General features: G+C 37.8%; 1 protein-coding gene across 2 annotated transcripts in view; it reads left to right on the top strand.

Moving 5' to 3' along the window:
• The window catches only part of dpp10 (dipeptidyl-peptidase 10 (non-functional)), a 161,188-nt gene that overhangs the window by 105,397 nt on the left and 28,898 nt on the right, over window positions 1-26,893 (top strand). For both annotated transcript variants that reach the window (XM_087804827.1, XM_087804826.1), the window contains exons 4-5: window positions 14,920-15,014; window positions 16,590-16,664. In XM_087804827.1, coding sequence (XP_087660953.1) covers window positions 14,920-15,014; window positions 16,590-16,664 — 170 coding nt within the window. The remainder of the gene's footprint in view (window positions 1-14,919; window positions 15,015-16,589; window positions 16,665-26,893) is intronic.

Here is a 26,893-nt window from a genome sequence, read left to right on the forward strand (position 1 = left end):
GCATTAGCCTTTGGCTTTTAAATCTGTCAATAATCTTGTTTTGGTCCAGTTTACCCAAGTACACAAACCTGTAAACTGGCAAAAATGACTTAAGACACAAACTCTTTATGAGATGATCTTGTGGAAAAAAATCATATTTTTGCTTCTTTCTTGGTTAGCATGAGACATGTCCTTGTTGTATTGTTGAAGTCTTCATCTCCAAGATGCAGTAAGTTCCTCCTCGTGACGTTAAAGTTGCTCTGAAATCTGGGACGAACAAGAGGTTACGAGAGTCCATTATGACGCAATAATGTCTCCTTCAGCCAGCTGCAATCACCCCCCACTTTGTTTATACCACGAGTCCCTTGGAGGTGGAGACTTCCGGGATTGATGATGCGCAGTGACAAACCTCAATCACAGCAGAGTGGATGTGGTTGTGGTCAACAAGATTTCATCTCCAGAAAGTGTTTTCAGTGGGCGGGGCTTAAGATATTTTTTTTATGTCAATTTTTCAATGAAAAGAGAGTTTTGTACAAACACACTTACACTGAAGATACAATAGAGTCACACATTACAACAACAACACACACTTAAATCAACAAATGAATTGTACTTTAAATAGATGCTAGTTAATAAACTGTTCCTTCTCAACGTAAAACAAAGTATTGTGATTAAAGTTAAAAAAGAAAGATCACATCTCTGATGATGTTGATGCTAATATTAAAGGTATGTAAAGTTGTTTGTTTACATTCCAAAGTATATTCTGTTGTTGCTAGTATATATATACTTCCAAAAGTATTTTCTTTAACTTTTTTACTTGCAAAACTCAGTTGAACTATTGGTGGAATGGTTTTAAGTGTATTAAGTAATAGCTTTGAGAAAATATAGTAACAATCATTCTTGCAAATGGTTGACTGGGCTCTCGTAACATCTTGTTTGTCCAGATTTCAGATGCACTTTATAAAGCAACAAGTTCAAAACATGGTCATGATGGTGTCAGCGAACATTTACCAAAATAAAACAACGTAAGGAATAACGTGAGTAAATAAAACTCCTGCAGAATCACAGCAGACAGTGGTTGTGATGAGGTCGACTCGGGTAAAAACCTGTTTTCTGCTGCAACTGCTCAAATATTTAACTCCAGTTCATGCAGACGTTACCTTGTTAAACAGTCTTGAGTTGAATCTGCGAGGCTGCGATGCTCTAATGACTTTGTTTGGAGCCGCAGAAATATGAGGCTGCGGGAAAATCAATGCTGAATTCAATCGCCGCCATTTAATCAGACCCGCTCTGCCAACTGATGACACTAATGGTACTTTCAGGAGCCTCAAGGCAGCTTCCCTGGAGCTTTCGCGTTTAACACGACCGCCAGGTTTAGCCTCGCAGCTGAAGACAAGAGTTGAATTCTCACTGATGCTCAGGACAATATACATTAGCTTTATGGATCATGGATACGTTTTGTAAAGTGGCAACTTTTCTTTTCTTAAAATAAACAATCTTCAAATGTGTCCAAACTGACTTCCTTTCCAGCTGCTCCACTGATATCCCAGACAAACTCGCCCAAAAAACGGTTCGACAAGATTCTTCAACTGATCTGAAATGACTTGTTGATATGAAAATCTGTTTTAGTAGGTCTTGGATTAAGATTAAAATGGGTCCTTTTTTAAATAAAATGGTTGAATGTTGATTCAGACTGACCTGGCAAAAACAATGAAATAGTATGTCAAGTAAAAAACAATAGTTAAGTATTGCTGAGTCAGCAGATGCCCTGGACTTGTTTCTGCACAACAACATGGTGCCTTATAGAGTTTGTGTTTTAGTCATATTCCCTAGTTTAGCGGTTTATTTTTGAGTAACCAAAACAAGAGCCTACAGGCTAATGCTTTTCAAAATAAAACAGCTTTTAGATAGTAGTATGTGGAAGTGTTTAGTGGCATCAGAATATTGAGTTGTTGAACTTCAAGTTTTCAATTTATGATTTATTTTTGTGTTTATTTATTTGTTGTTTTTAATCATTTTAATAATTTGTGTTTTAATTCAATAGTTTCTATTTTAGAAAGGTTGATTTCTATTTGTATTTGTATTTTTTTTTATATAATGTAATTAAACATATACCGTCATGGTTTTCTAGTCCCAATGATTCAAAGAAAACAATTTAAAATTCAATAGTTTTTTTATTCATAGTCTTTTAAATTCAATATAAAATAGTGTCACTAATACATTTATATTGAATACTAATATTTGTATATTAATGTTAAAAGGCTAATATTGGATGTAAGTGTTTTTTAAATATTGATAAAAGAATATGAAACACTACGAGTAAAATGAATAATTAATGTTGACACTATTATACATATAACATTCTAGCAATTAATTTAAAAGCTACAAATAAAAAGATATTGAATTCATAAATATAATTATTTTTGGGGGAATTATTGGATTTAAGAATATCAAAAAGCTTTTTAAAATATTTGAATACTTTAATACAATTATTAAAAAAGATATATAATGCATTCGACCTTTCTATATATAACATTACATTATTTTAATTATTTTGGAAAAAAACAATTTAACCTTAAAATATAATAACAATGGAATAAATAAATAAATAAACAATAATAAATAAAGTATTAACTTTTGAAACACTAAATTCAAATGTTCAATATTCATCGTATCCATCGTAATATTATATTCAATACATTATCTTTCAAATATATTTGTTTTTAAATTCCTCATGGACCTGCCAAAATAACGTAGATCTTTGTGAAAACTAAAGGGATTGTTTAGGGTTGCAAAGACAACTGTCATAATTCAGAGGTAAACGTGTCGGGGAAAATGGCCGCTCCACGGTAATGGGATTTGCAGCGGCGTGGGCCGTGGTAAGTGGCTGAATCGAAGGGGAAACGTTGGTGGTAAACTTCATCATCATCATCTTCGCTGCACCTCCGGTGCAGAACGGATGATCTCATCTGTCGCCGAAGCATCAAGGACGGCGTTTCCTCTTCGCACGGAAGAGACGCGACCTTTGCGTGAACTCTTAAGTAGCGCCCGCATGACAACCTCATGCTCTTAATGGCTTCTTTTTTTTTTTGCTAAGCACAGAAATTTTGATGAAAAACTTCCACATCTCGACTCAAAGGAAACAAGTTGTAAATGTGTCGGTTTTATGCAACACAGAAACAATAAGAAAACATACTTTTTGTGGCTTCCAATTCACTTGAAGTACTTATGTACTTCTTTATACTTCATTGTGCCAGATGGAAGTTCTGTACGACCCAAAAACTTAAATCTGTTCTGCTCAGTTGGAGGTTTTTCCATCAGCAGGAAGCATGACAAACACATCTTTCGCTTTCACTCTCAAGCGAAGATGATGTTTTCATGAGTGCGACCATCACAGATTTACGTGTACTTTATTTGTGCCGACGTACACTTCTTTTAAGGCTCTCGAGTTCACAGGGTTGCGATCGCGATCTACTCCTTTCAAACAGGATGCTAAAATTTGTTTAATGTGATTTTTTTTTTTTAATTTCACGCCATCAATCGTATATCATAGACCAGAGGGTTAATTGAGTTTGTAAAGGTCACACAAAATGCGTCTTACGTCTTTGGAACAACTTTTTGAAGAGATAATAGAATTTTTTGAAAAGAAAACAAGCTTATCTTATGACTTTAATAAGCAGATTAAATGAAAAGAAGCAAGGACATCCAATACAATACAAGCGCTTTCCTTTTGTAAGATAATATAGACAAAAAAACATGAGTTAGAATAACAACTTATTTATTTATAAGATATTTTCATTAAAGGTTAAAAAGTTTCATTTGAAAAACAAAATGACATTTCATTTATTTTTGAGTTCATGCTCTTAAGAAGTTTTTCATATTACATGTTCTGGTTATTACAAAGACACTGTTTCTATGAAGTTCAATCAATAATAGCAGATTTTATGAATTAAACCTAAGGTCTCAAACAGGCAAGTTCCAAACACAATGATTTTTAAATAAATAAAGTTGGGTTCGTAACTAAAACGGATACATACAGTGTTAAAATATGTGTATTTTTTAACTCTAATGTAAAGCGAAGGGAATTGTGTAGACGTTAGCTTAGCTTGTGGGTAAAAGTAATGGTAGCAATTTTGTCCAATTTAATCCTATAACTTGAAAGAAGGTTGCTGGTTACCTTTCTGTGTGGATTTTGTTTGTTCTCCCAGTGTTACGTCAGGTTTACTCCGGGAACTCCGGTTTCCTCCCACAGTCCAAAAAACACTCAGAGGTTGATTGAGAACTTGGGGAAATTGGGAAAAAGGTATGAGTGCGTGAATGGTTGTCTGTCTTTGTTTGCCCTGTGACAGACTGGTGTCCTGTCCAGGGTGTCCCCTGCCTCTTGCCCAATTAAACTGGAATAGACTGCCCACGACCCCCATAAGGGATAAAGCAGAGAAATAAATGAATGAACTTCTAATATGATTTTTTTTTTTGATGACAGGAAAACGTTTCAAACATTAAACGTTTGAAAATAATCAACAATGCTTGAGGCGATGTGCATCTTGTACTACTCCAGGGGAACAAGAAAAAAAAAAAAGTATATAGTAGTTTATGCCTGAGGTCAGAAAATAAAGTTGGTCTGTGGTGAAGAGAGCATTTACCAATTATTCATACTTTACTAACAATATTTTTACTTACAATGTAGGTTTAAAGTGTCCCTCAAAAATAAGTTTTATGTTTTATGCTTTTTTTTAAAATACGATATATATTCCTACACGTAGGATTTTCCAAAACGTACCCTTTCGATGACTTCCTAATTCAAGCTATCGCAGAGGTCATTCCTCCACTTGAACAGAACCTCTCGCCGCCAACACGATGCAGCTGCGAGTGCAGACGGGGTGACCTGCTGATGAAGGACCTTGAGGATAATGGAAGTGTTCCCGTGGTAACCACCAGGGAAGCTTCGGGGTTACCGACATAGCTTGCTGACTTTACAGAACGCCGCAAGTGCTGATGGGAAAATGAACCAGAGGGGGGGGAAGATGGGACTTCATCCCTGAGGTACTGAAAAAGTGTAGATCGCTAAAAAGTTATTGTTTAAGAAATGGGTTCCAGAAGATCGTGATGGTTAACGAGTGCAGTTTATGACTGTGTTTCCAAGCGTGCGACTCACTGAACACGGTGTGACTCAAGATCGCTTGTTAATTAGATAAATTAATGGAATGTTTACGGATGACTTCGGCGAAGGAGGCGAGTCGTCGCGCTCTAATCCGATGACACACACGTGACGATGATTCATATCTTCTCGCTCGATGCCGACTCGCTCGCTGGAGAGCCCGATCTTCCGTGCTTGGCTGCAGAGGTGTGCGCGTGGTTCGGGGGCGCCGCCGCCGCCGCCATCGCTTTCTAATTTTATCCAGATGAATCATTCAGCAGAACACTGCAGTGGCCCACATAAATAACTGCTGAACGCTATTTTTTGCTTTCATGTAACCGAGGAGACGGCAGGGAAAAAAAAAAAAAAGTTCCACCAGTTTGTTTACAACCAAAGTTACAGTCTTTACATAACCCCGAAGAGATGGTCCCTCATTAACGCGGCGGTGGTTCGTGTCGTTTACATTCGCTTCCTCTTTATTTCTGACTTCCCTGCTGATTTATTTAAATGATGGACTCTGCCAGGCTTTAGTGGACGGAGACAGTTTCGTACTATGGTTGTTATTCTTCAAACATTGGAATCTAATCTCGGAATCATTAAACAAAAAAAAAGTATTATATTTCTACTTGTCATTAGTGCCAAGATACACCGAATCAGGCTAATCACCAGATTTAAGTTAGCATTAACGTACTTTTGAACTATTGATCCGACTATTTTCCAATGCTACATGCTATTAGAGAGCGTATAGTTGAGGATCGTGTGGGTTTTGATGTGCATAGAGAGATAAATGGACTGTGAAGAGATTGAATAATACACAGCCTGATCTAAAGCAAAGCTGTTTACTGCGCCATACACTATAGAACTACTACAGCACTGTACGGCAATACCATGATGTTTATTTCTGAGTGAAAACAACGGCGCCTTGCGGTAATACGACAAAGCTTTTTTGCGGAGTAATACAGTGTCTTCTAGCGGTAATACCGCAGTACCTCATGTACTAATAATAAGTGCTTCCCAGAGTAATACAACAGCTTCTCTTGGTAGTACCAAAATGTTTATTTTTTAATAAGTAATAATAGAGTAATAGAACAGCGCTTTGCGGAGTAATACCTCAGGACTTCATGGAGTAATACGACTGCGCCTTAGAGTTAAACCAAGATGCTTCGCAGAGTAATACATTGAAGCTTCCAGCGTTATATTATGGCGCTTTGAGGAGTAATACTACGATGCTTTTTATAAGTAAAACAGAGATGCCTCGCAGAGTAAAACTACAGAACTTTGCTGAGTTACACCATGGCGCCTAGGTTAATACCACAATTATTTTTCAAGAGTAATACAGCGGCGCAATACTACTAGTGCTTTGCGGAGTAATACCAAAGCACCTCACAGAGTTATACCACGCCGCCTCAGGGTTATACCAAGATGCATTGCAGAGTAATACAATGGTGATTCAAGGAGTAATACTACAATGCTTTTCAGAGTAATACAGTGGGGCCTCATGGAATAATACCACGCCACGTTAGGGTTATATCAAGATGCTTCCTGGAGAAATACTATGGCGCCTCCGGGAGTAATACTATGGCGCTTCGAATACTATGGACCTTCGCGGCGTAAAACCACAAAGCCTGGCGGAGAAATACTACGATGCCTCGCAACATTATACTACAGGCTTCTCTGAGTAATACCACAGCGCCTTGCAGTGTGACTTAATGGTTAAAACATTTTTTGACAGATTTTGTTAAACTAGATTTTGTTGAACTAAACTTGTTCAAGGTCAGTAACCAAAATTCATACACAGGCCACATATGATTATTGGGCTCTGTCGGTTTAAGGACAATTAAAAGGAGTTTAACTCTGTCCTATAGTTGAAAATATAGTAGTTGCTATTTTTGCTTTAGTGACCGATCTGTGTCTTATTCTGACCTGATGTGCGTCTCAAAATTGTTGATCTGCCTGATAGGGAAAAATAATGATCAGGAGAGTCAAAAAACAATAATTGAAAGGTGTAATTATGTTTTAAATATAAGAGGACAAATTTTAATACATAAATGAGTTTCATAAACATATTATTCAGACAGTCTCGTTGTAAACCTGAAGGTATTTAAATCAACAAACGAGGTCATGTTTTATTGAGAACCAACTGAATTGTTTGACCTTTGTCTCAACAACTAATTCAATTTAGACTTCTTCACTGAAAAGTTTTCAACATTAATAGAGTTTCGATGTGAAATCAGGGCGAATAAATCAAATTCCCTTTATCATTATTTTCATCTGACAAGAACTTTTAAGAGGCAAAAAAGTTTTCAGAAGCTCACCGAGGAGAAGTAGTGAGATAAGTAAATAAAAGATAAGTTCCTGATTCAGAGGATGATTTATTATTGATATAAATAATGTTGTAGAGTACTTTTATGATAAGAAACCTTAAGGTGTACATTAGTTAAGTCCATTTGTTACATTGCAGTGATTGATCTTTGGACGCCTGGTTTAACGTGTTTCCCCGCAAAACAGTCGCAGCCATGAATCCAGACAAAAACCAGAGGCGACTTTTCTCGCATGATTACAAGGATCCGTCAAAAACCCCTACACCGACTGCAGGAATTACAATATGTAGCTTCTTCGTCTTGATCACGGTCGAGAAGCTGTGCAACTATCTTTAGCTAGAGTCGCAGATTTGACTTGGACCAGCTGTGACAGTCGTGGAAACCTCAGGGACTGCAGATGCAGCATCCGGGCTTATGCAACTTGGGCTCAATAATTCAGCTGGAGGCATGCATATTGTATTTCTGGAGCTTGTCCCGTTAGCGTTTAAAGAGGCTCAATTGTGTGTTTTCCTGTTGTTTTTCTTAAAGTAAATACATCGTTTTGGATAAGTTGATTTATTATAAATTTTAATCAAAGTTATTATTTTTACGTTTTTTATCAGCTGGTGGTTCACTAGTTGTCATTATATTTCCTTCGATGTCTTTTTAGTTTTCTCATAGATCAACTAATGTCAAACTTCAACCCTCCTGACTCACATTTGAAATATTTAAATCTTTCTCTCCAAGATGCAGTAAGTTCCTCATCATGACCATGTTTTGAACTTATTGCTTTATAAAGTTTGTCTGAAATCTGGGCGAACGAGAGGTTACGAGAGCGGATTCAATTATGCCAGCTGTGCTCACAGCCCGCTTTGGTTGTACAACAAGTCCCTTGGATGTGGGGATTTCCAGGGTTGATGATGTGGGGTGACAAACCTCAATGTTTGACCAAACACAGCAGAGTGGGCGTGGTTATGATAAACAAGATTTCATTTACAGAACAACATAATTCCTTCTGTAGATTTTTGTTCCAAAAATTTCTAATGTCAATATTTCAATGAAAAGAGAGTTTTGTACAAAAAGACACACAGTGATGATACAATAAAGGTCCAAGACCACTTTAAGAGACACTTAAATTAACACATTACTTGCACTTAAAGTTGGTATTTTTCCATGCTGTAAGATCAAAAACACACCTGAAAAAAAATGTAGTCTTCAGGTAAACACATTAAATATCTGATACATCTGGTGTTTCCCAGCAGGAAACACCAGATGTATCAGATAAAAGGAACACAATAAAAATGTCTTAAATATAAATAGCAAACATATAAATGATGGATGAGGACAACATAAAAAAATATATTGAGAAACCAAATAAAGACAGATGAGAGTAAGTTCAAGAAAAGTATCTTACAAATATGTTTTAAATATGTTTTTCTTCTCAGCAAAATTGGACATTTCTCCCTTGCTCTGATCTAGTTATGCTCCCCCCGCCCCTAGAACCCTCACTCAGGGTTCAGCAGTCGACAATAGTTGTCAAGACATTTTGACGAGCACTTTGGGAGTCTATGAGGGAATATTTGAAGTGTAACTGATGTAGCGATGATTCTGTTCCGATTGACTATTTATGTTGTTACTTAGTGGTTTCAGAAGTGAAATTACAAATTCTAGATCCTTCATTTTCTGTTCACATAATCTCCACTGAGACCTTCAGGTTCATGGAAACCAAATGTATTTTTATTCTTGAGGAAAATGACTGAATTTAATAAGAACTAAAATACTTTTCTTGTTATATGCCTGCAGCTAATACAAAACACCACAGCGAAAATTTCGAGCCGCTCTAGTAGAAGAACTCACATTTCCCCGATCCTTAAAACGTTTCTTTCAGGATCGATTTTTAAATTCTGAGAAAGGCGCTTTACAAAAAATAACATACTTACTTACTTATTTGTATTCTGGATAGAAAATAAACGGGTAAGAATTAGCTTTTTTCCTATTAATTTCTTTATAGGAAAACGGACTAATTACAAAATGTTTGTCCATCCAATGTTCGGCTCGTTCAACACTCTTTGAAAACAGTAGCACTCATGAATAAATTCATCACAAACTCTCGTCACACCTTGACTCCAGCAAGCTGTTCGTCTCACTCACACACACACACACTCGCTTCGGTGTTGGCACGTGTGACACGCCTGGTGACCATTATTTAATCTGCCAAGTCCAATAAAGTGCAGCGCTAAGCTGCTTCAGAAAAAAAAAAAAAAGAAAAAAGAGAGAGAAGGCCGATTTCATTATTCATCAGGTTACAGACGTAGGACATTACTTATACATCAGAGTCCTCGCTTGTTCTTTTTCAGCTTCAGAAATTCCATTATTTAAGAATACAAGTACCGAGACCCGCAGTAATGTTTTAAAGATCACAGGACCACTTCCTCCTCTTTATCGCTGCGAAATGCTAATGTTTCTCTTTGAGGTGTGAGCCCAGCTTTATGAGCGTGAGAGTCGAATCTAAATGGAAGTCATTATTGCTGATACGGTAAATGTTTTCGTAGACTCTCGCGGGATTCCGACTGGGTATAAGTTTTAGAATCGGACGATTACTCCGACTAACGTACAACTAGTGATGACACAAATGGTCGGGAGTCTCCTCGAAGTTGAGTTGATTCAATTGCGTCTCTGGACTGAAACGAGCGAAGGCTTTTGTACTTGAAATACCATCGCAAATGATAGAATTCCTTTTAGCAGGTCTTGAAAGTATTCTGTCTGTATTTTCTTCTGGTTTTGCGCCAGAGAGACTTTCTTTCTCTCAGATCTTGGTATTGTTTTTGGAGAGGTTGGTGACATTATGGCTCTTGACACCTTGATGAACACATTATGATGGATTATAAAGAATACCTCATGAGTTAATGTTGTTATTTCAACCTCTCAACCTCCTTGTTTATTTAAATAATAACATTTTAAGTGTAAGTAAAAGACAGAGCCTTTTAATGCAGCCACTTCCCCCGAAGTCATTAGCGAACATTAAACTGTCATTAACACGGAATTCATTGACTTTATTATACTGTTTTATACCCTTTTATCCAGTGTCAGAATAAATCTTTTGACTATTATACGAATATGCCTCCTCAGTTTAGGGCCGTGAAAAGTCATGCCCTGGACAATAAAGACAATAATTTGCTATAAAACAGTCGTTCCCCTGATGGAGATGGAAGAAACCTTCCATGTTCACAATCAATTAACGATAACTTTGCGTGAAAATCGGGCGCTGAATCACACTTAACAGACTGAAACATAAACATTAGTTTGTACTGATGTATGGGTAACAACACAGATCATGGTGAGAATCCAAGTAGTTCATGTTTTTCATATTTTCCTGTTGCAAACAAGCTTTTTTTTTTTTTCGAAATTCTATTCTACTGTCTACACTTGATATTTACCCAGAGTACTTCCTGTCTGTGTAGAATGCCGCCCTAGCCTAGCAGCTAGCCTAGCAGCTAGCCTAGCAGCATCCGCCTAAAAAACAGGCTTAGAATACAAACTTGTGTTGAGGATTTTCTGAACAATTTCTCATGTCGAGGCTTCAATTACAGACGAACAGTATGGAGGTATTCGGATGTTTTTAAGTGTCTTTTTGGACGTAGATTAAGACGAAGACAACTGAGCTCCAGTCGCTACATTAGCGTGGACATACATTTTTGACTACAGCTCTTAAAAGTCCGAAAATAATCCCAACCTTTAGTCAACATGAGGGTGAGTAGAAAATAAGTTTATGAAGTTTATAGAACTTTATTGAACTTTATTGATGAAATTGTTATATTTTCCAATTAGCCACAGCAATTAAGCAATTTTTCATAAAAAAATAATAAATATAAAATAAGTCAAGTATAGTATAGTGTGTTTGTGAGAGTGTGAACCTTCACAGACACAAGCAATATAAACTATGTCGTTCAGGCACAACAATGAAGATGCTTGTAATGTTTGAAGCTGCCTAGTACCCATTTTGTCGGAGCAAAATGAAAGCGAATTGGAGATTGTATAAAGTATTTACAATCAGGAATGCAAGGATTAACAAAAATCCTCACCCATTGTTAATCTTTTTAGTCAACAAATGAATGAATCATTATTTGAGTCATTGTCCCCAACTATAGTTCTTGACCGAATTAGCTCTCAATTGTTTTTTGGATTTTTGCTTTTTTAGTGATTTCTAGTCAAAATTGTTTCCTTTAAATTTCAGAATCATGTTCTTATTTTGTAGAGTCTATTTGTGAAGGAGTGCACATGCAATTACTAACGCCGGGATGAGAGGATTCCTCAGAAACGACTGCTTTTCAGGATTAAGCGTGAGATTTCTACAGAGACAGCTGTGCTGGATTGTAAAGCTGCTCATCACTGCATCGCTTCCCTTCCACTCTGAATAACCTCAGAGACCCAGACATAACCTCACGCCTCCGACGCTCCTCGGTGGACAAACGGCTCGGTGTCTACCAGGAGAGAGGGAAAAGTGAGAAGGAGAGTGCGATATTAGAATATCAAAATAAAACTGACGAGAAGGGACCAGACGTGATCCTTGACAAAAGTTCAACTGCGCAAGTTTAAGAGTGAAGCGAAATGTGATCCATGACTTTCAACTGCTTTACTGAACACGTCCTCTTGAATAAACAATGACTTTTGTTGTTGTTTCACTGGCGTTTCTGAATTGTGTCAGGGCAGACAACAGAAGTGGAGGATTGAATTAACGCAGGAGAGGCGGCGAAGTAAGCCCTCTGGCAGCGGCTGCTTCTGTCATGCCTCTTTAAACGCTTCGCCCGCGACACACGCCGGTGAATCTTCAAGCGTTTCGCTGCCAAACCTCCATAACAATAAATCTCTTGATAAAAAAAAGGTTTGACTGATTTGTTGAAACATCGGAGCACAAATAAGTATTGTTGATTACAGCTCAGCAGATATTGTTCCGAAACAAATCACAATCTTTCTTTTCTGTCGGGCTTTGGCGAAGTCAATATTGGTGCCAAGTTGCTTTTGTTAATATGCACTTTGTGTCTGAAATCTTTCCTTTCATTGCATACCTAATTTTAAGAATAAATCCCCTTTAGTCGGATTTTATCAATCAAAGAAATGAATCTCCTGCTGGACACGCTTCGCTATGGGGAACATTTTATGTCCCTAAAGGGCCAATAATGTGAAAACTCTCCTGACTCACACACACATTTTAAATATTGAAGTCTTCCTCTCCAAGATGCAGTAAGTCCCTCATCATGACCATGTTTTGAACTTATTACTTTATAAGGTTGCTCTGAAATCTGGGCGAACGAGAGGTTACGAGAGTCCATTATGACGTAATAATGGCTTCACTCCTCCTCCAGCCAGCTGTAATCACGCCCAGCTTTGTTTATACAACGAGTCCCTTGGAGGTGGAGACTTCTGAGATCGATGACGTGCGGTGACAAATGATCGAACCTCTTGACCAATCACAGCAGAGTGGATGAGGTTATGGTAAACAAGATTGAATCTCCAGAAAAACAACGTGTTTTTCAGTGGGCGGAGCTTAAAATAATTTTTAAATACCTAATTCTGACACGATGGGCTTGAAATGTACTGACTAGTTGAGCCAATTGTAGAACCAACTAGCGCAGTCTTTAGCATGGACCAGGTACATTATCTGTGGGAGTATTTTTAAGCAGAAATTACATGGTTTCTGGCTCCTCCTTTCGGTTTCAACAATGAAATTGCATAAAAAGAGAATGGATCTTGTTGGTACTTTTAGTACTTTAGTCTTGACCGAAAATGAATGCAACCGCCATCTCTGATCTACTGCTATAAAGTAGTTGCTGTGGTCAAGTGAGTGTCCAGGTAGAGTTTTACTGTGAAAGTAATAATCAAACCAATTATCAAAAAAAAAAGAAAAATCTAAATTGTAAGTTAAATTGCATAGCTGTGTTTTAGCAAAAAGTAAGTTTGAAACAAAACCAAAATGTTTTTTTTTTTCCACCAACTTTCTTTGAAATGTAATGAGATGTTTACGTTGAATGTTATGTGATGGATGTGACACATGCGTGTCAACAAAATTTATTTTTGGATTCATGTTTTTTTTGTGCAGTCAATGAAGAGACAGGAAAATCTCTGAAACAGTTGACGTGTTTCTGCAATGTTTACGGGCAAAGATGCTTCTTAAAACTTGAGCTTGACACTAAACAGCTCTTCTCTCTGCCAACGGTTTCTCTGGATGAACCACCAGGCATTTTGAAGAGTAAAAATAGTGCAGCTATGGGGACCCCCAGGGGCGCCCAGCACAATTCAACTCAAAATCACATAATTTGGCTGAAAGGTGCAAAGACAGGTAAGACAGCAGCTTAAAGATACATAAAACAAGCCACATATTTCTACATAAAGTAGAATGACAAAAAACAACTGAAATTAGACTTGAATACACTACTTTTGGAGTCTGAACAAAATGTTTTTCATGTAATAAGTATGACAATCTCTTTTGAGCATTTTGTCTTTAAAAAGAAGCATTTATAAAGTACAGTATGTTTAAAAAATATATATATATATATAAATTTCTTATGTTCACTTTTGCATGGTTACATGAATGTCATATCCTTTTATCTCGAGATACTCTTATGTCCTGATACTCGTATCTTGTGATGTTCATATCCCATAATTCTTTTAATTCACATCGCTTTTTCGCAGCAGTTATCGGCACTTAACTTGAAAGGACCAGTGATATTATAATGTATTGATGGCGAAGTATTTTTTTTTTTATGACTTAGTTTTCACACTGTTTCCGAATATCGGTGACAGCAAAGTCAATATTGATCTTGTACTGAGATACGAATTTAATGAGATACGAATATCACAAAGTATCTAAAGATTTGAAGAAAAAAACGACGCTTATGTCACCCCTGGGCATTCGTATACATTACTGGAAAAGTAAGAATATTTTATTTTAGAGGTTATATTAAAATGAAAAACAATTTAAAAAAAAATGTATATTGACCAAAATAGCTGTTGCATTTACCGCTGATATCTATGGATCATCTATTGCTTAGATTGGCTTAAAACTGATGTCACGACATTTATATAAAATGCAACAGAATGGTGGTATGTGTGTCACAATATCATTGCATTGGCTTTAACATTTGTTTTGTTTTGAGTAGGCAGAGAACATTCCCTGGCAGCTGTCACATATTCTCTCCCCTCAAGAAAACACACAACGTGTTGTGTTCGCGACAGATAAAGAAACAGGCTTATGTCTTTGCTTTGTGTTTGTCTGACGGTGAAATCCAATTTGATTCCCACATTTAATCACATCAAAAAACTCAAGTGTGTTCGCTTGTCTTTTGTGTCCATTGAATCTAATTTAATCACACAATGAGGATCCTGGCATCTGCAGATTAAATGAGTCCCACTTTCTCCGGCGTCGCTCCGGAGTTTCTTTCATCAGCACTTGGAGATTCAAAAAGGACGTCAAGTGAAAGTTTTGTCTTTTGTTTCTCCCTCCAGATTCTGAAGTTATCTACAGGAACAGCGATGGCCACGTCATCAAGTTTAACATCGTCACCAACGAGACGGAGATGGTCCTGATGAACACAACGTTTGTAAGTAGATGCAGCAAGTTAAACACTTTATTCTCAGAGGCTTCTGACATACTGAAGTACAAATATTCAGATAAAAATACTTAGAACATATAATATATAAGTGGCTTTTTGTAGCATTAGCATCATGCTTTTTACAGTTGGCACAAACATTTCTCTTTTGCTTTGTCTCAAATCAGGCACTTCAATGCTTAACAGTACACTTTAAGATAGTGTACTGTAAAGCAGTGTACAAATTCCGACAGCGTACTACTACCTCAACTCAAACACTGCCGCAACGCACTTACTGGAAATGACTAGACAGCAATCGAAATAAGTTATTAGGTTGCGTTTCATTGTGTTTTTACTGTTGTTTTGTGATAAAATTAGCGTTTTTTTCGAGACATTAACGTCGGTATCTGCACCGAAGATGTGTCGTCAGTGACGTAGCTCTGGTTTAGCGATGTAGCTCTAGACGTAGCGCCATCTACGTCATGACTCGACAGTTTTTCTACTACTTTTTAACTCTTATTGTAACCAGTCGTTGAAACACTATCACCGACACTTGACAGCACTTTTCACCAATTGAAACAAATGATTAAGTTGTGTTCCATTGTGTTATTACTGTTGTTGTGTTGTGTTGTCGTATATTTAGTGTTTTCTCGAGACATTTACGTCAGTATCTGCTCCATAGACGCGTCGTCAGTGACGTAGCTTTAGTTTAGCGTCATCTACGTCACTAAGATGGCGGCCGTTGACGGTGGAAAGTGTCCATCGATCCACACTCAATTTTCTGACAGTCTGATGGCACCAATTGAGTGCTCATTGCCCACTACATTTTCGCACACTGGTCATTGGAACGCACTCGTGCACTCGAAATATTAAGTGCAGAAGTGCTTGATTTGAGATACACTCTGGCGTATACATCCGGGTAGAGATGCTTCTCATCAGTTAGAAGAACCTTCCAATTTATCATCTCCAACCATGAACACCTGCCTGTCAAGGGATCAACACAATAGAAAACAGGAAACATGCAAACATAAACTAAAACATAGCAAACATGACATTACGACTACCTGAAATGACGGGCGTAGCCCTGGTAAGTCAGTAGTCTGTAGGTTTTCTTTAGAAATTGACTGAAGAAAAACGGGTGAGGTAATAAAATATTGAATAGAATTAAGTGACGTATAAATGAAAAAGGATGACAAAAAGGACTTTTAGTAACCTATTAAACCCCCAAAGTAATATTAAATTCAGGCATTATGGCCCTTAAAACTTAGATGGAAGCATCCTTTTCAAGAAAAATATGTATTAAATATAATTTTTATTTCTTCGGAATTGGATTTATGACCCTTTCCCTTGACTTGATGGAAGAACCTTTTCTAATAAAACCTTCATTTAGTGGTCACTAAGCTAAATCCTAATTTCAAGACATTTTGTTGGGACTTTTGGGAGTCTATAAGACAATAAGCTCAGGCGCACATACACACACAAACACACAAACATGCACACATGCACAAAACTTATATTTGATTAATAAATATATTGTTTTACTTTGTTTCGTAAGCCACTTTAACTTGTATTTTCCGTCTCTTCCAGGTAAATTTCAACGTGGCAAAATATTCCGTTTCCCCCGACCTGAAGTATGTGCTCTTCGCATACGATGTCAAACAGGTGAGTTTCATCACTACCGACTTTTGAAGGTCACTTTTGAAGGTGACTATATACAGTATCAGACGAGAACTCACTGGGAGTTTTTTCAATAGCATCTACAGTAGGGGCAGAACAGCAGGGTAGGACTCAAGGACACGTTCTTACACACAGGAAATGATTCATGTGTGCTTGGAAAGACTGCGTGGGGTTCAGGTTGGTGCCCTTTTTTTCCCCGGAACCCCAGGGGAGATTCTGCCCTTGTCAAGAGCTTCCACTCTGCTGCACATGAGCAAGGCAGTCTCTGGAAGAAAGCTATTGATGTGCTGCTTCCTGGCAAGGAGAGAGGGATGCACTGGGATGGAATCGAACGTGGAAGATTAAACAAATAAAAATGCTGAGGGAAGTTACAGGAAAAACTAACATGTAGATTTAAGTGTATCTAAAATAGATGTTGGACTCTATTGTATCATCAGTGTCTGTTTGTACAAAACTCTCATTTAATTGAAATATTCACATGAGAAAATGATCTTAAGCCCCGCCCACTGAAAACCCTTTGTTTTTTTGGATTTTTTTTCTTGTTTACCGTGACCACACCCACTCCTGTGCGATTGGTCAATCATCGAGGTTTGTCACTGCGTGTAATCAACCCCAGACGTCTCCAGCTGCAAGGGACTCATTGTATAAACAAAGCGGGGCGGGATTACAGCTGCCTAGAGAAGGAGTGAAGCCATTATTATGTCATAATGGACTCTCGTAACCTCTCGTTTGCCCAGATTTCAGAGCAACTTTATAAAGTAATAAGTTCAAAACATGGTCACGATGAGGGACTTACTGCATCTTGGAGAGAATGACTTCAACATTTGAAACTTGTGAGTCAGAAGAGTTAAAGTTTGACATTAGTTGATCTATAAAAAATACATCGAAGGAAATATAATGAAAACAAGTGAAACACTATAGCTAATATAAATGTAAAAATAATAATTTAAACTATAAACTCATCCAAAACAGTGTTTTTACTTCAAAACCATGAAAACACACAATTGAGCCTCTTTAAACGCTAACGGGAGACGCGCCAGAGATGCAGCTCCAACATGTGAGTTTGTCAGGAAAATGTAGTTTGGAGGCTTTTAAGTATTCAAATAAACATCAAAAATAATAAATCCATGGTTAGATCTTTTGCAAGGTCTTCTCTAAAGGGTATCTTTCGTCACACCTCCACACATGTTGGACCATTTTTTGTTGTTCCATCGTCGACTTTGACTCCAGCCCGGTGAGCGTTATCACCTTTTGTCGTAGCCAAAGGCTGGTAAATGGACGAGGCTTGTCAGATCAACACATTCACCCACCCTCTGAAGCCCTTCAGATCTCGCTCTGGTTTCTGTAATCTGATATTCCGACTCACATCCTCTCCGCTGCCCGACCATCTGTCCAGAATTCCTCCTGCGCCTCACCAAAGCTGAAGAGCTCACTGGTCAGGGGGTGATTAGAATTCCAGCGTGGCTGGCGGGCGCTGCCAGGTCACGTCCACTTGCTAATTGCACAGCAGGGCAAGCTTGAACCGTAATTACCCGGTTTCCATCAGACGATGGGAGATATGTAAATAGATCTTCTGGCTCTGGAAGGGATTGACTGTGAGATTCGGTGACAGGACGATTAATCAGATCTGATTTGCATGTTTTTCACGAGGGTTTACGCTCGCGCCGCGGGAACAATGCGGCTAATAACCTCTGACGGTTTGTCTTTTCATGAATACTCTTCCAACTTTAATGATGAATTATTCATCTGCTTTCACAAATCAGTTGTTTCCGGCCATCATCTTTAGCCGCTATTGAGTCCGTCGGGTGTGGAGGGGACAGTTTGTCGGCCAACCCGAGGTGAGACATGACATGGAAATGTGCAACGTCCAACCGCCTGGTCGCGCCAGACTGGGCGTCAAATCTTACTAAGATATTTTTTTATATAAAATGATCAAAACGTATTCCCGGTTTCCTTTAAAGTGGTTGTTCACCCTCATGTTGACTAAAGGTTAGGATTATTTTTAGAGTAATCTGTTCCTTTTTGTGAGTTATAAACAAAATTGCTTGTTCATTTTAATGTAGCGACGGGAGCTCAGTTGTCTTCGTCTTCATCTTCGTCCAAAAAAACACTGAAAAACAACCAAATACTTTTTATTGAAGACTTGGCATTAGAAAAAACTTGATCATATCTGTGTTTTAAGGTTGTTTTTAGAGATAATCTATCGGCGTAAATCTTGGCGTAAGACTCGTTAAGTTTTTTCTTAACGTTTCTTATGTCGAGGCTTCAATACAAGAGGGACTAGGAGTATGGAGGTATTTGGAGGTTTTTAAGTGTCTTTTTGGACGAAGATGAAGACAAAGAAGTTTGGATCGAAAAAAAACTCTACAAAAGAACAGATTACTCTGGAAATAATCCCAACCTTTACTCGACATGAGGGTGACAAGAAAATGAGTGAAGTTTGAATTTTGGGCGAACTATTACTTTAAGTTATGATCAGGAGTATTAGTAGTGTTCTGACTGTGCTCCCACATGTCTGTCCCATGAGCACCAAGCGATTTGTTCTAGTTGTGTGAGAGGAAATACTTTCGAGCAAATGCCCCCTTCATGTCTGACTTTTTTACGCTGCCACCAAAAGTCACACTTTAAAAGCGCTAGAAATTAAGTTCATGCAAAGCTTCTGACAGCATTTTGAATAATTTAGTCTTCGTCAAAACATGTTTGCTTTCTTGGCTGATAGTATAATGCGCTTAAAAGTCATTTTAATGTATTTTTTCAGGACAGAGTGATCTGATCAACTGGATTCATATCCCAGACCTTAAATTTCACACTATGGTTAAACTGATTGATTAATGTTTTACGAAAAAAGCATTTTTTAAGAGCCTCTGTCACAATGTTGTTTCACCTGTTAAATACAAGTTCAAATTTAGTAACAAATGACAAGAATAGCATCAAACATATCTCCAGATTATCTTAATCTTTGATCCCTGACAGTTCAACATGTGCTCAGGAATTGGACCCTCAAGGATGTCAGATATTTCCCTTTTGTTTTGGAGAAATGTTGTGCTACTCTGCCTGATGGAGGATTTAGCATCATTATCATTCTGCATGTGTATCAAGAAGTGATTAGAGTTACTAGAAAAAAAAAAAAATCTAATCCTCCAAATTCCTGTTTGCCTGTTGGGCCCTATCAGCCTACAGGTGTCTTGTAATTCCTTTGTTCCTGACCAAATCCCCTTTCAGTCTTTACATCATAGTCATTTTTTAATCATTTAAATCGTATTAGAATAAAATCTTTAAAGGATTCGCTCTTGAGATTCTTGTTTTATAAAAACAAGTGTTTAGCCCTTCATTGTTTCTTTCTGTATTTCTATCTATATTTCTGTATTCTATTTCCTTTTGTTCCGCTTCAAAAAGTTATTTTACCTCTTTTTTTTACCCAATCTTTAATCTATTCTTCTTTTGTCTCTCTACGCTCCATTTGTCTATCTTTGCTTCTCTAATCGACATGTATCTTCTCTCCACTTCCATCAATCCTCCCTGTAATATTCTTTTCCCTTCACTGTCCTCATCACCGCCCATCGTTTCTTGGTACGACCACATCCATCTTTTTTTCTCCTGCATCCTTTACCTTTGTTTGCCCTTGCATCTGTTCTTTCTCCCATCGATTCTCTCCCCTCACCTTTCCATCGCCTATTCAAGCTTCCATTTTTCTCCTCGTTCCTTCCTTCCACACACTTTTTATTCATCCATTGTTCCTTTGTTCATCCATGTTTTTTTCACATGAAGCCTTAGGACATTGTTTCATTCCTGTTTTTTACCTCTTGTTTCCTACTTTCTACTTTTTTTACTTCAGTCTCTGCACTTTTCTTCACTCATTTCTCAACTTTTATGATGATATCCATCCAACCTTTTATCCATCCTTCAGTTCATTTTCCCATTTCCCTCAATCTACCCGTACTCCCTTTGATCCATTTCCCCCTGAGTTTAGAAGAAAACCAGCAAAAATGATCTGGATGTGTCAGAGCTTCATATTCAATATTCCGTCCCGATTTACTCGTAAAAGCATCACATCTGTGTTCCTGGAAGTTTATTGAGCCATTAAATACCGGCGGAATATAGAATACGAGACAGACTGGCGAGAGAAAATAGTGAACACATCAGACAGAATTTAGAGTCCACTACAGAAATGAATCAAACACTGGGAATATTGCTTTTTTTTCGGTATCCCATCAAGTGAAGCCTTTATAAGGTGACAGCTTTGAAGCAGTTGGTTGTGAACTGCAGGTAAATTGAACACCTTTGTGAAGGTGAAGTTCATACGTTCAATTCCATAGAATACATTTTACTTGAGATTTCAATTATATTAAAACTTAAAAAGTAGTTATTCAAGTACAAGCATATACATGTAATCCTATAAAGTGGTGACATATAGCACAAACCACTCGAAATGTATCTTCTTTTCAACAGGACTCGAATCCAAAGTATTTCAAAGGTAATTTTCTTAAACATGATGCAGCGCTTTTCAATTCATCACCAGCCAAACGTTCATTAGATATGATACTCCACCCAGTAAAGCTCCCTGTGATTCAGTCTGAAAGCGGCTCCCAAATGACTATCGATCCAGTCTTCACCTCTAGACTGTGTGGACCGACGCCAAGCCCATGAACGGGGCGACTCGGTTACACACTTCCATCAACGGAACTCCCCCGATGCTTGTTAAATGCCTCTGATTTTAACTCCTGAGTTTTCAGTGTTCACCCAACTGTATCCTTCAGACTCCAATTATCAAGAAGAAAAGGACGTCTTCGCGGGGGACCGACGCGTGGTTGAGATTCATTTATTTCCAGTGTTGAATCCTACCGCTCGTTTAAAGGACAGCCAATTATCATTATGGCTGTCAAGTATTGTGTTGGCAGGAAAAAAAATGAAGTATAGAGAAATCCTTTTCTACCTTTCATTGCCTTGAAAAAAACTTTTAAATGTAGTCATTATTTTCATGGAACAGCCTGTGTGGCAGATAAGAAAGAGGGAACAGTGGAAATAAAACAGCACAACTTGAAAGAATAGCAACAAGATTGTTTTTTTAAATCAATTAAGTCAGGGGCTAGTGTAACTACACAAAAAAATCAGCTATTCTTTCAAAATAAAGTTATTTTCAACTGTTATTAGATTAATTTAGAATTACTCATTAGGACCACTACTTAACACCACTACTATATATCATGTAGCAACCCTAGAACAGTGTTGAATGACTGAATTCTACCCTATTCAATGATATTTTCTTATTTTTACAAAGTCAAAATAATAAAAACAATGTAAGAAGTATTTAATTCCTCTCCCGATACAAACCCACTATAATGCTTCATTCAGAAGCTACTTTTATGGCTCACATTATTGCTAATAAAAAAAACCAAGAGCTCATTTGAGAAGAACAAAACTCTTCCATGTATGGTCTTTATAAATTATTTTGTAGCTTCTGTTATGCGTCACAAGTGGGTTGAGTTTATTGTTATAAGGTTTTATAGTTTTAAATAGTTTTTTAGCTTCGTTATTGTCAAGAGAAGGTGATCATTGAGAAGGGGGGAATATACCGACTATATACTAAACTTATTCACATTACATTTATAGGAAATTAAATCTCATCATGGAAACAAATTGACAATTAAAACTATTCCGACGATAACTTGCCTGATGATTGTTTTTTATTATTATTATTTTAAAGCTAAATATTCTAAGAATCCTGTCATCTATCTGGACATGGGTGCCTGGATTCCAAAGGGGCCACAGTATAAACTGCAACTGTTTTGAAAACTAAAATAAACAAGGTGCACATAAAAAAAATAAACAAGAGTTTCCCAGAAGTCCAAGGAAATTAGGAAAAAGCACAAATAAAAAGGTCTTGAGATGTTTCTTGAAGGAGTCAGTAAATCATCAAACACAGAGATGGTTCCAAAGCTTAGGAGCAACAGTCTGGAAGGATTTCTCTCCTCTGGTCCTGAACCGTGTTCAGGAACCATCAGTAGATTCTGATCCACAGACCTCAGAGCCCGAGCTGGGGTGTAAGTCTGGATCTGATCACTGATGGAAGGTCTGACCATCAATAGATCTGAAAGTAAGAACCAGAATTTTTAAATTGATCCTGAAAGAAAATGGCATCCAATGCAGAGTTTTAAGGATCGAGGAAATGTGGGTTCTTCTACAAGAGCATGTAAAAATGATTACTTCAGAGTTTTGTATGAACTGCAGGCGAGACAGATCCTTCTTGTTTAGACACAAAACTAACTGTTACAATAGTCTAAATGACACAAACACATGAATTATAAAATCCAAATCTTGTTGTGACATAATTTTCCTAAATTTTGAGATTTTTCTCAGTTGAAACAGTTTCTGGTCAGTTTTCTTCAGTGTTGAACTAGAGACATGTCTTTGTCAAATACAACACCCAGGTTTCTCAGGCTCAGTTTGACAGACTGACCTAAGTTACCCAAGTACTGACTCAACCCTGGAACCTTATCATCAGACGCAATAACCAATAAAGTTTCAAATTTGTCCAGATTTAGCTGCAAAGTTTTTTCACTCAGCCATTGTTTGAAAAAGACAATAAAAATGACCTTAAATCATTAGACTTTGTTTAGAGTTGAACTAGCTACAAGGTTGTTGTTTTCTTTTTAAAAGGAGTATACAAGTCACACTTTGAGTCACATTTTCGTAACATACAAAACTAAACTAAAAACAATATTGTTCAGTATATTTTGAAACTGTTGGAGGCGAGTCTGACCAATCTTGAGTTTAAAAGCAGAAGCACGACTCGTGGGTTAATATCGTATCAACTTGTCAAGATGAAGAAGAGAATCGCTAGTCGTCTGCTGGCCACTACTTCGACTCGAAACCCGAGAAGGATTTCAACCACACTACTCACCATGAAAAAGTTTCCATAGACATCTGCCCGTGGCGGCCTCTTGAGTCATAGATGTTGAGTCTCATTATATTTTAATAAACCTATAATGAGTTTGAATTTGTTAGTGCCGATCCTTTCTCCCGGAACCCCTGCTCGGCGGACGTATCGTCGAGGGAGTTATCGAATCCGTCCGGTTATTGATGAACTCGTTGGCGTCGGATTCAGTAAAGCAAGTTGCCGGCAGCCACTGGACACATTGAGCGAGAAGGAGAAGAATAAAAAATTTAAAAGGCGACTGCTAACGGCCTGTGGGGAATGACCTGAAATGAACTCCATCTTGGACAACAGATACCGGAGTGATGCAGCGCTCTTGTAGCCTCTGGCTCATTCCCTCAATGTGTACCAGGGAGCACTTAAAGCTCTCGTTTGTGCCGCCGGTGTGCACAATACTTCTGCTGTAACGGCCTCGGCTAAATGAAAAGGTGCTGATGGCTTTTTTCTTGCCGCGGTTGCGTGTTGTTTTTCTTCCTCACCTCGTCAGATTTCAGGATAGATTGGGAGTATTTTTGGACGTAGTGCTTGGAGTACAGTCAATTTAGCTGGAGCGGCATAATGACAGCCATATACTGTATTAGCTCGCCCGCTACATCCCAAACCATGCTTGGACTCGCTCGCCCTTTCACGATGAATAGCGTCAAGTTGCCGGCGTTCGATAATGGATTAGTTTGTAGGAGCATCCTGCTTTTTTTAGGGGATTTTGTATCTGCTTATTTTTCTTGACAACCACCAGGCAGAGCGGTCCCACACCGAGGAGGAAGCCTTTGTCAAAGCCATTTATCTGTGTGACAGTAAGACAGAAAAATGAGAAAAAGAAGCACATTCCTGTTTTCGGCTGGTGCGTTCCAAGGAGCCCATCGTGCAGTGGCGGCGTGCTTAGCGCCCGCTCAGCCGTTCTGAATGGCATTCTCTAGAGGATTGAGGATTTGCACCTTGAATTCTGAAGCTGTGGTGCTCAGCAGGAGAGAGATAACTATTGCTTAGAAGAGGCGGGAAGGTGGGATGGGAGGGAAGCAGCATGAATCACTGTTTGATAAGAAGAAAATAAACTAATCGTGACTGTAGTCATCCAGCAGGCCCTCGCACTAAACCTCCACCTTCTCTACGAAGAGAGGGAAGTTGAAAGTTCTCTCACTCGCCATTTGAGCATTTCAGGGACCCAGGTCATTTGAAGGATCCAACTGTGAACTAGAAAACTTGCATTTCCAGAAGAAAATGCAGTGTGAATTTAAAAGTATTCAAACTAGAAATGTGTGGAAACAGCTGAAATGATGGTATAAAGAAGAAAGACTGATGTGAAAACATTGAAATAAAGTGAAAAAAAAGAATAAAGAAGAAAAAAGAAGAAAGGGAAGAAGAAGAAACGAGTAGAATTATAAGAAGTATTGGTAAAAGTAGTAGGAGTGGGAGTAGAATAAGTAGTAGAATAAGTAGTAGAAGTATAAGAAGTAGAATTATCAGTAGTAGCAGAATTAGTAGTAGAGGTAGTATTAGTAGAAGAAGAACTAGTAGTAGTGGGAGTAGAATAAGTAGTAGAAGTAGAATAAGTACTTAAGTAGAAGTAGTATGAAAATGACTAGTAGAAGTAGAATAAGTGGTAGTAGACGTAGTAGTGGGAGTAGAAGAAGTAGTTAGTAGGATTAGTATTAGAATAATTGTAGAAGTAGAATGAGTATTAAAAGTAGTAGTACCTAGTAGAATAAGTAGTAGAAGTAGTAGTAGAAGTATAACTAGTAGTTTTAGTGGAATTAGTAGTACAAATATAGGTGGAATTAGTAGGAAAATTAGTAGTAGAAGTAAAGGTAGTAGAATTAGAAGTAGAAGTAGAATGAGTAGTAGAAGTGGTTGTACCTTTTTGAGGATGTAGTAAAAGTAGATGTAGAAGTAGTAGTAGTATTAGTAGTAGACAGTAGATAAAAGTGGTTTTAAAGTTGAATGAATGAAGATGAATTATTTAGAGTAGATGAATGTAACTGAAGGTCAAGAGTTAAAACATGAGTTCAAGAGTGAAAAAAGATAAATAGAAGAAAGAGTTGAAGAGATAAAAGAAAAGTAGAACGTTGTATAGAATTTGTAGGAAGAGATGCTGTACAACACTTTCCTTCAGCATTCACATTGGAGCCGGTCCACTACAAAATTCCAGCCATTCTCGACTCAGCCTAATACTACTCAGTGGTGTTGCCATAACCACCGAACACAAAAAAAGCCTACGGAACGATTTTTTATGAACCGACGTACTATACTCTTTCTCACAGTATTGTCTTTTAAAAAGGTGGCTTTGTTTATTGTGTCGGGAGTAGCACTGATGGCAGACACGTCACTCTCTGACCGATCAGTGGACGGCAGTGGGTCAATACCAACCCATTTAGTGCCGGCTCGGAACCAGCATGTTCCAGAATAAAAATAGTATCTGCTTTGAAATACTGTGCTGATGGAAATGCAACACAAAGCGGTTTGAGGCATGTCGAGTAGAGTAGGTCTACGAATAGCCGGTAGAAAATGAAACGTGGACCTTGAGACAGGAAGACTCGACTCAATGATTTGTATTTACAGTTTATTTACTCACATAACGGACTAGTAGAAGAAGCACTGGAAATCAGAAGAACCACGGTACAAAGCGGACAAAGTGGAAGCAAAAGAACATGTTATAGAACAAACTAAAAATAACATAGCGGTCAACACAAGGGACAATAGTAAAAGAAAATCGATGGGATTGTTCACAAAACACACTCATGGTTGAAATAAGACAAGCTCAAAGGCACAAGGTCGATACACGATAGAGAAACACAATAATGCTAGATAATTTCCAACACCATGCAGGAGACAGATTGGCCTGACACCACGGACTGTAACAAGGAAGCTAGAGCGGTTGGTTGCAGCCATTTTTTATTTAAGGAAGTGATAAAAGAAATGCAAGCAAAACATAGATCATGACACAGATTTTCTGAAGGTCTGGTATTTACCTGAGGAGTTTGAAATAGAGGTCTTAAATACTAAAATGACTTTGGCAAAAAACACATCGAAAACTACGATCATCTGGCGCCCGATTCTTCTTCCCGTTTACCTACTGCTCCAGCCCCCTTAAGTGGTTTCCTCTGGAGTAGGAAAAGCTCCTTTAAAATCAGTTATTTTCACAATCACTACGTCTTCGTAACGTCACTGTTTTGTGAAATATCTCTTGTATGTAGTATGTAGTGACAGATTAATTAATCCTATAAATGTGATTGGATTTTTTTCCTCTCATCCAGCTTTGCTCCATATTTTCCTTAAATGAAGT

Source organism: Callionymus lyra, chromosome 12 (assembly GCF_982586985.1).
Source record: "Callionymus lyra chromosome 12, fCalLyr1.hap1.1, whole genome shotgun sequence".
Taxonomy (NCBI): domain Eukaryota; kingdom Metazoa; phylum Chordata; class Actinopteri; order Syngnathiformes; family Callionymidae; genus Callionymus; species Callionymus lyra.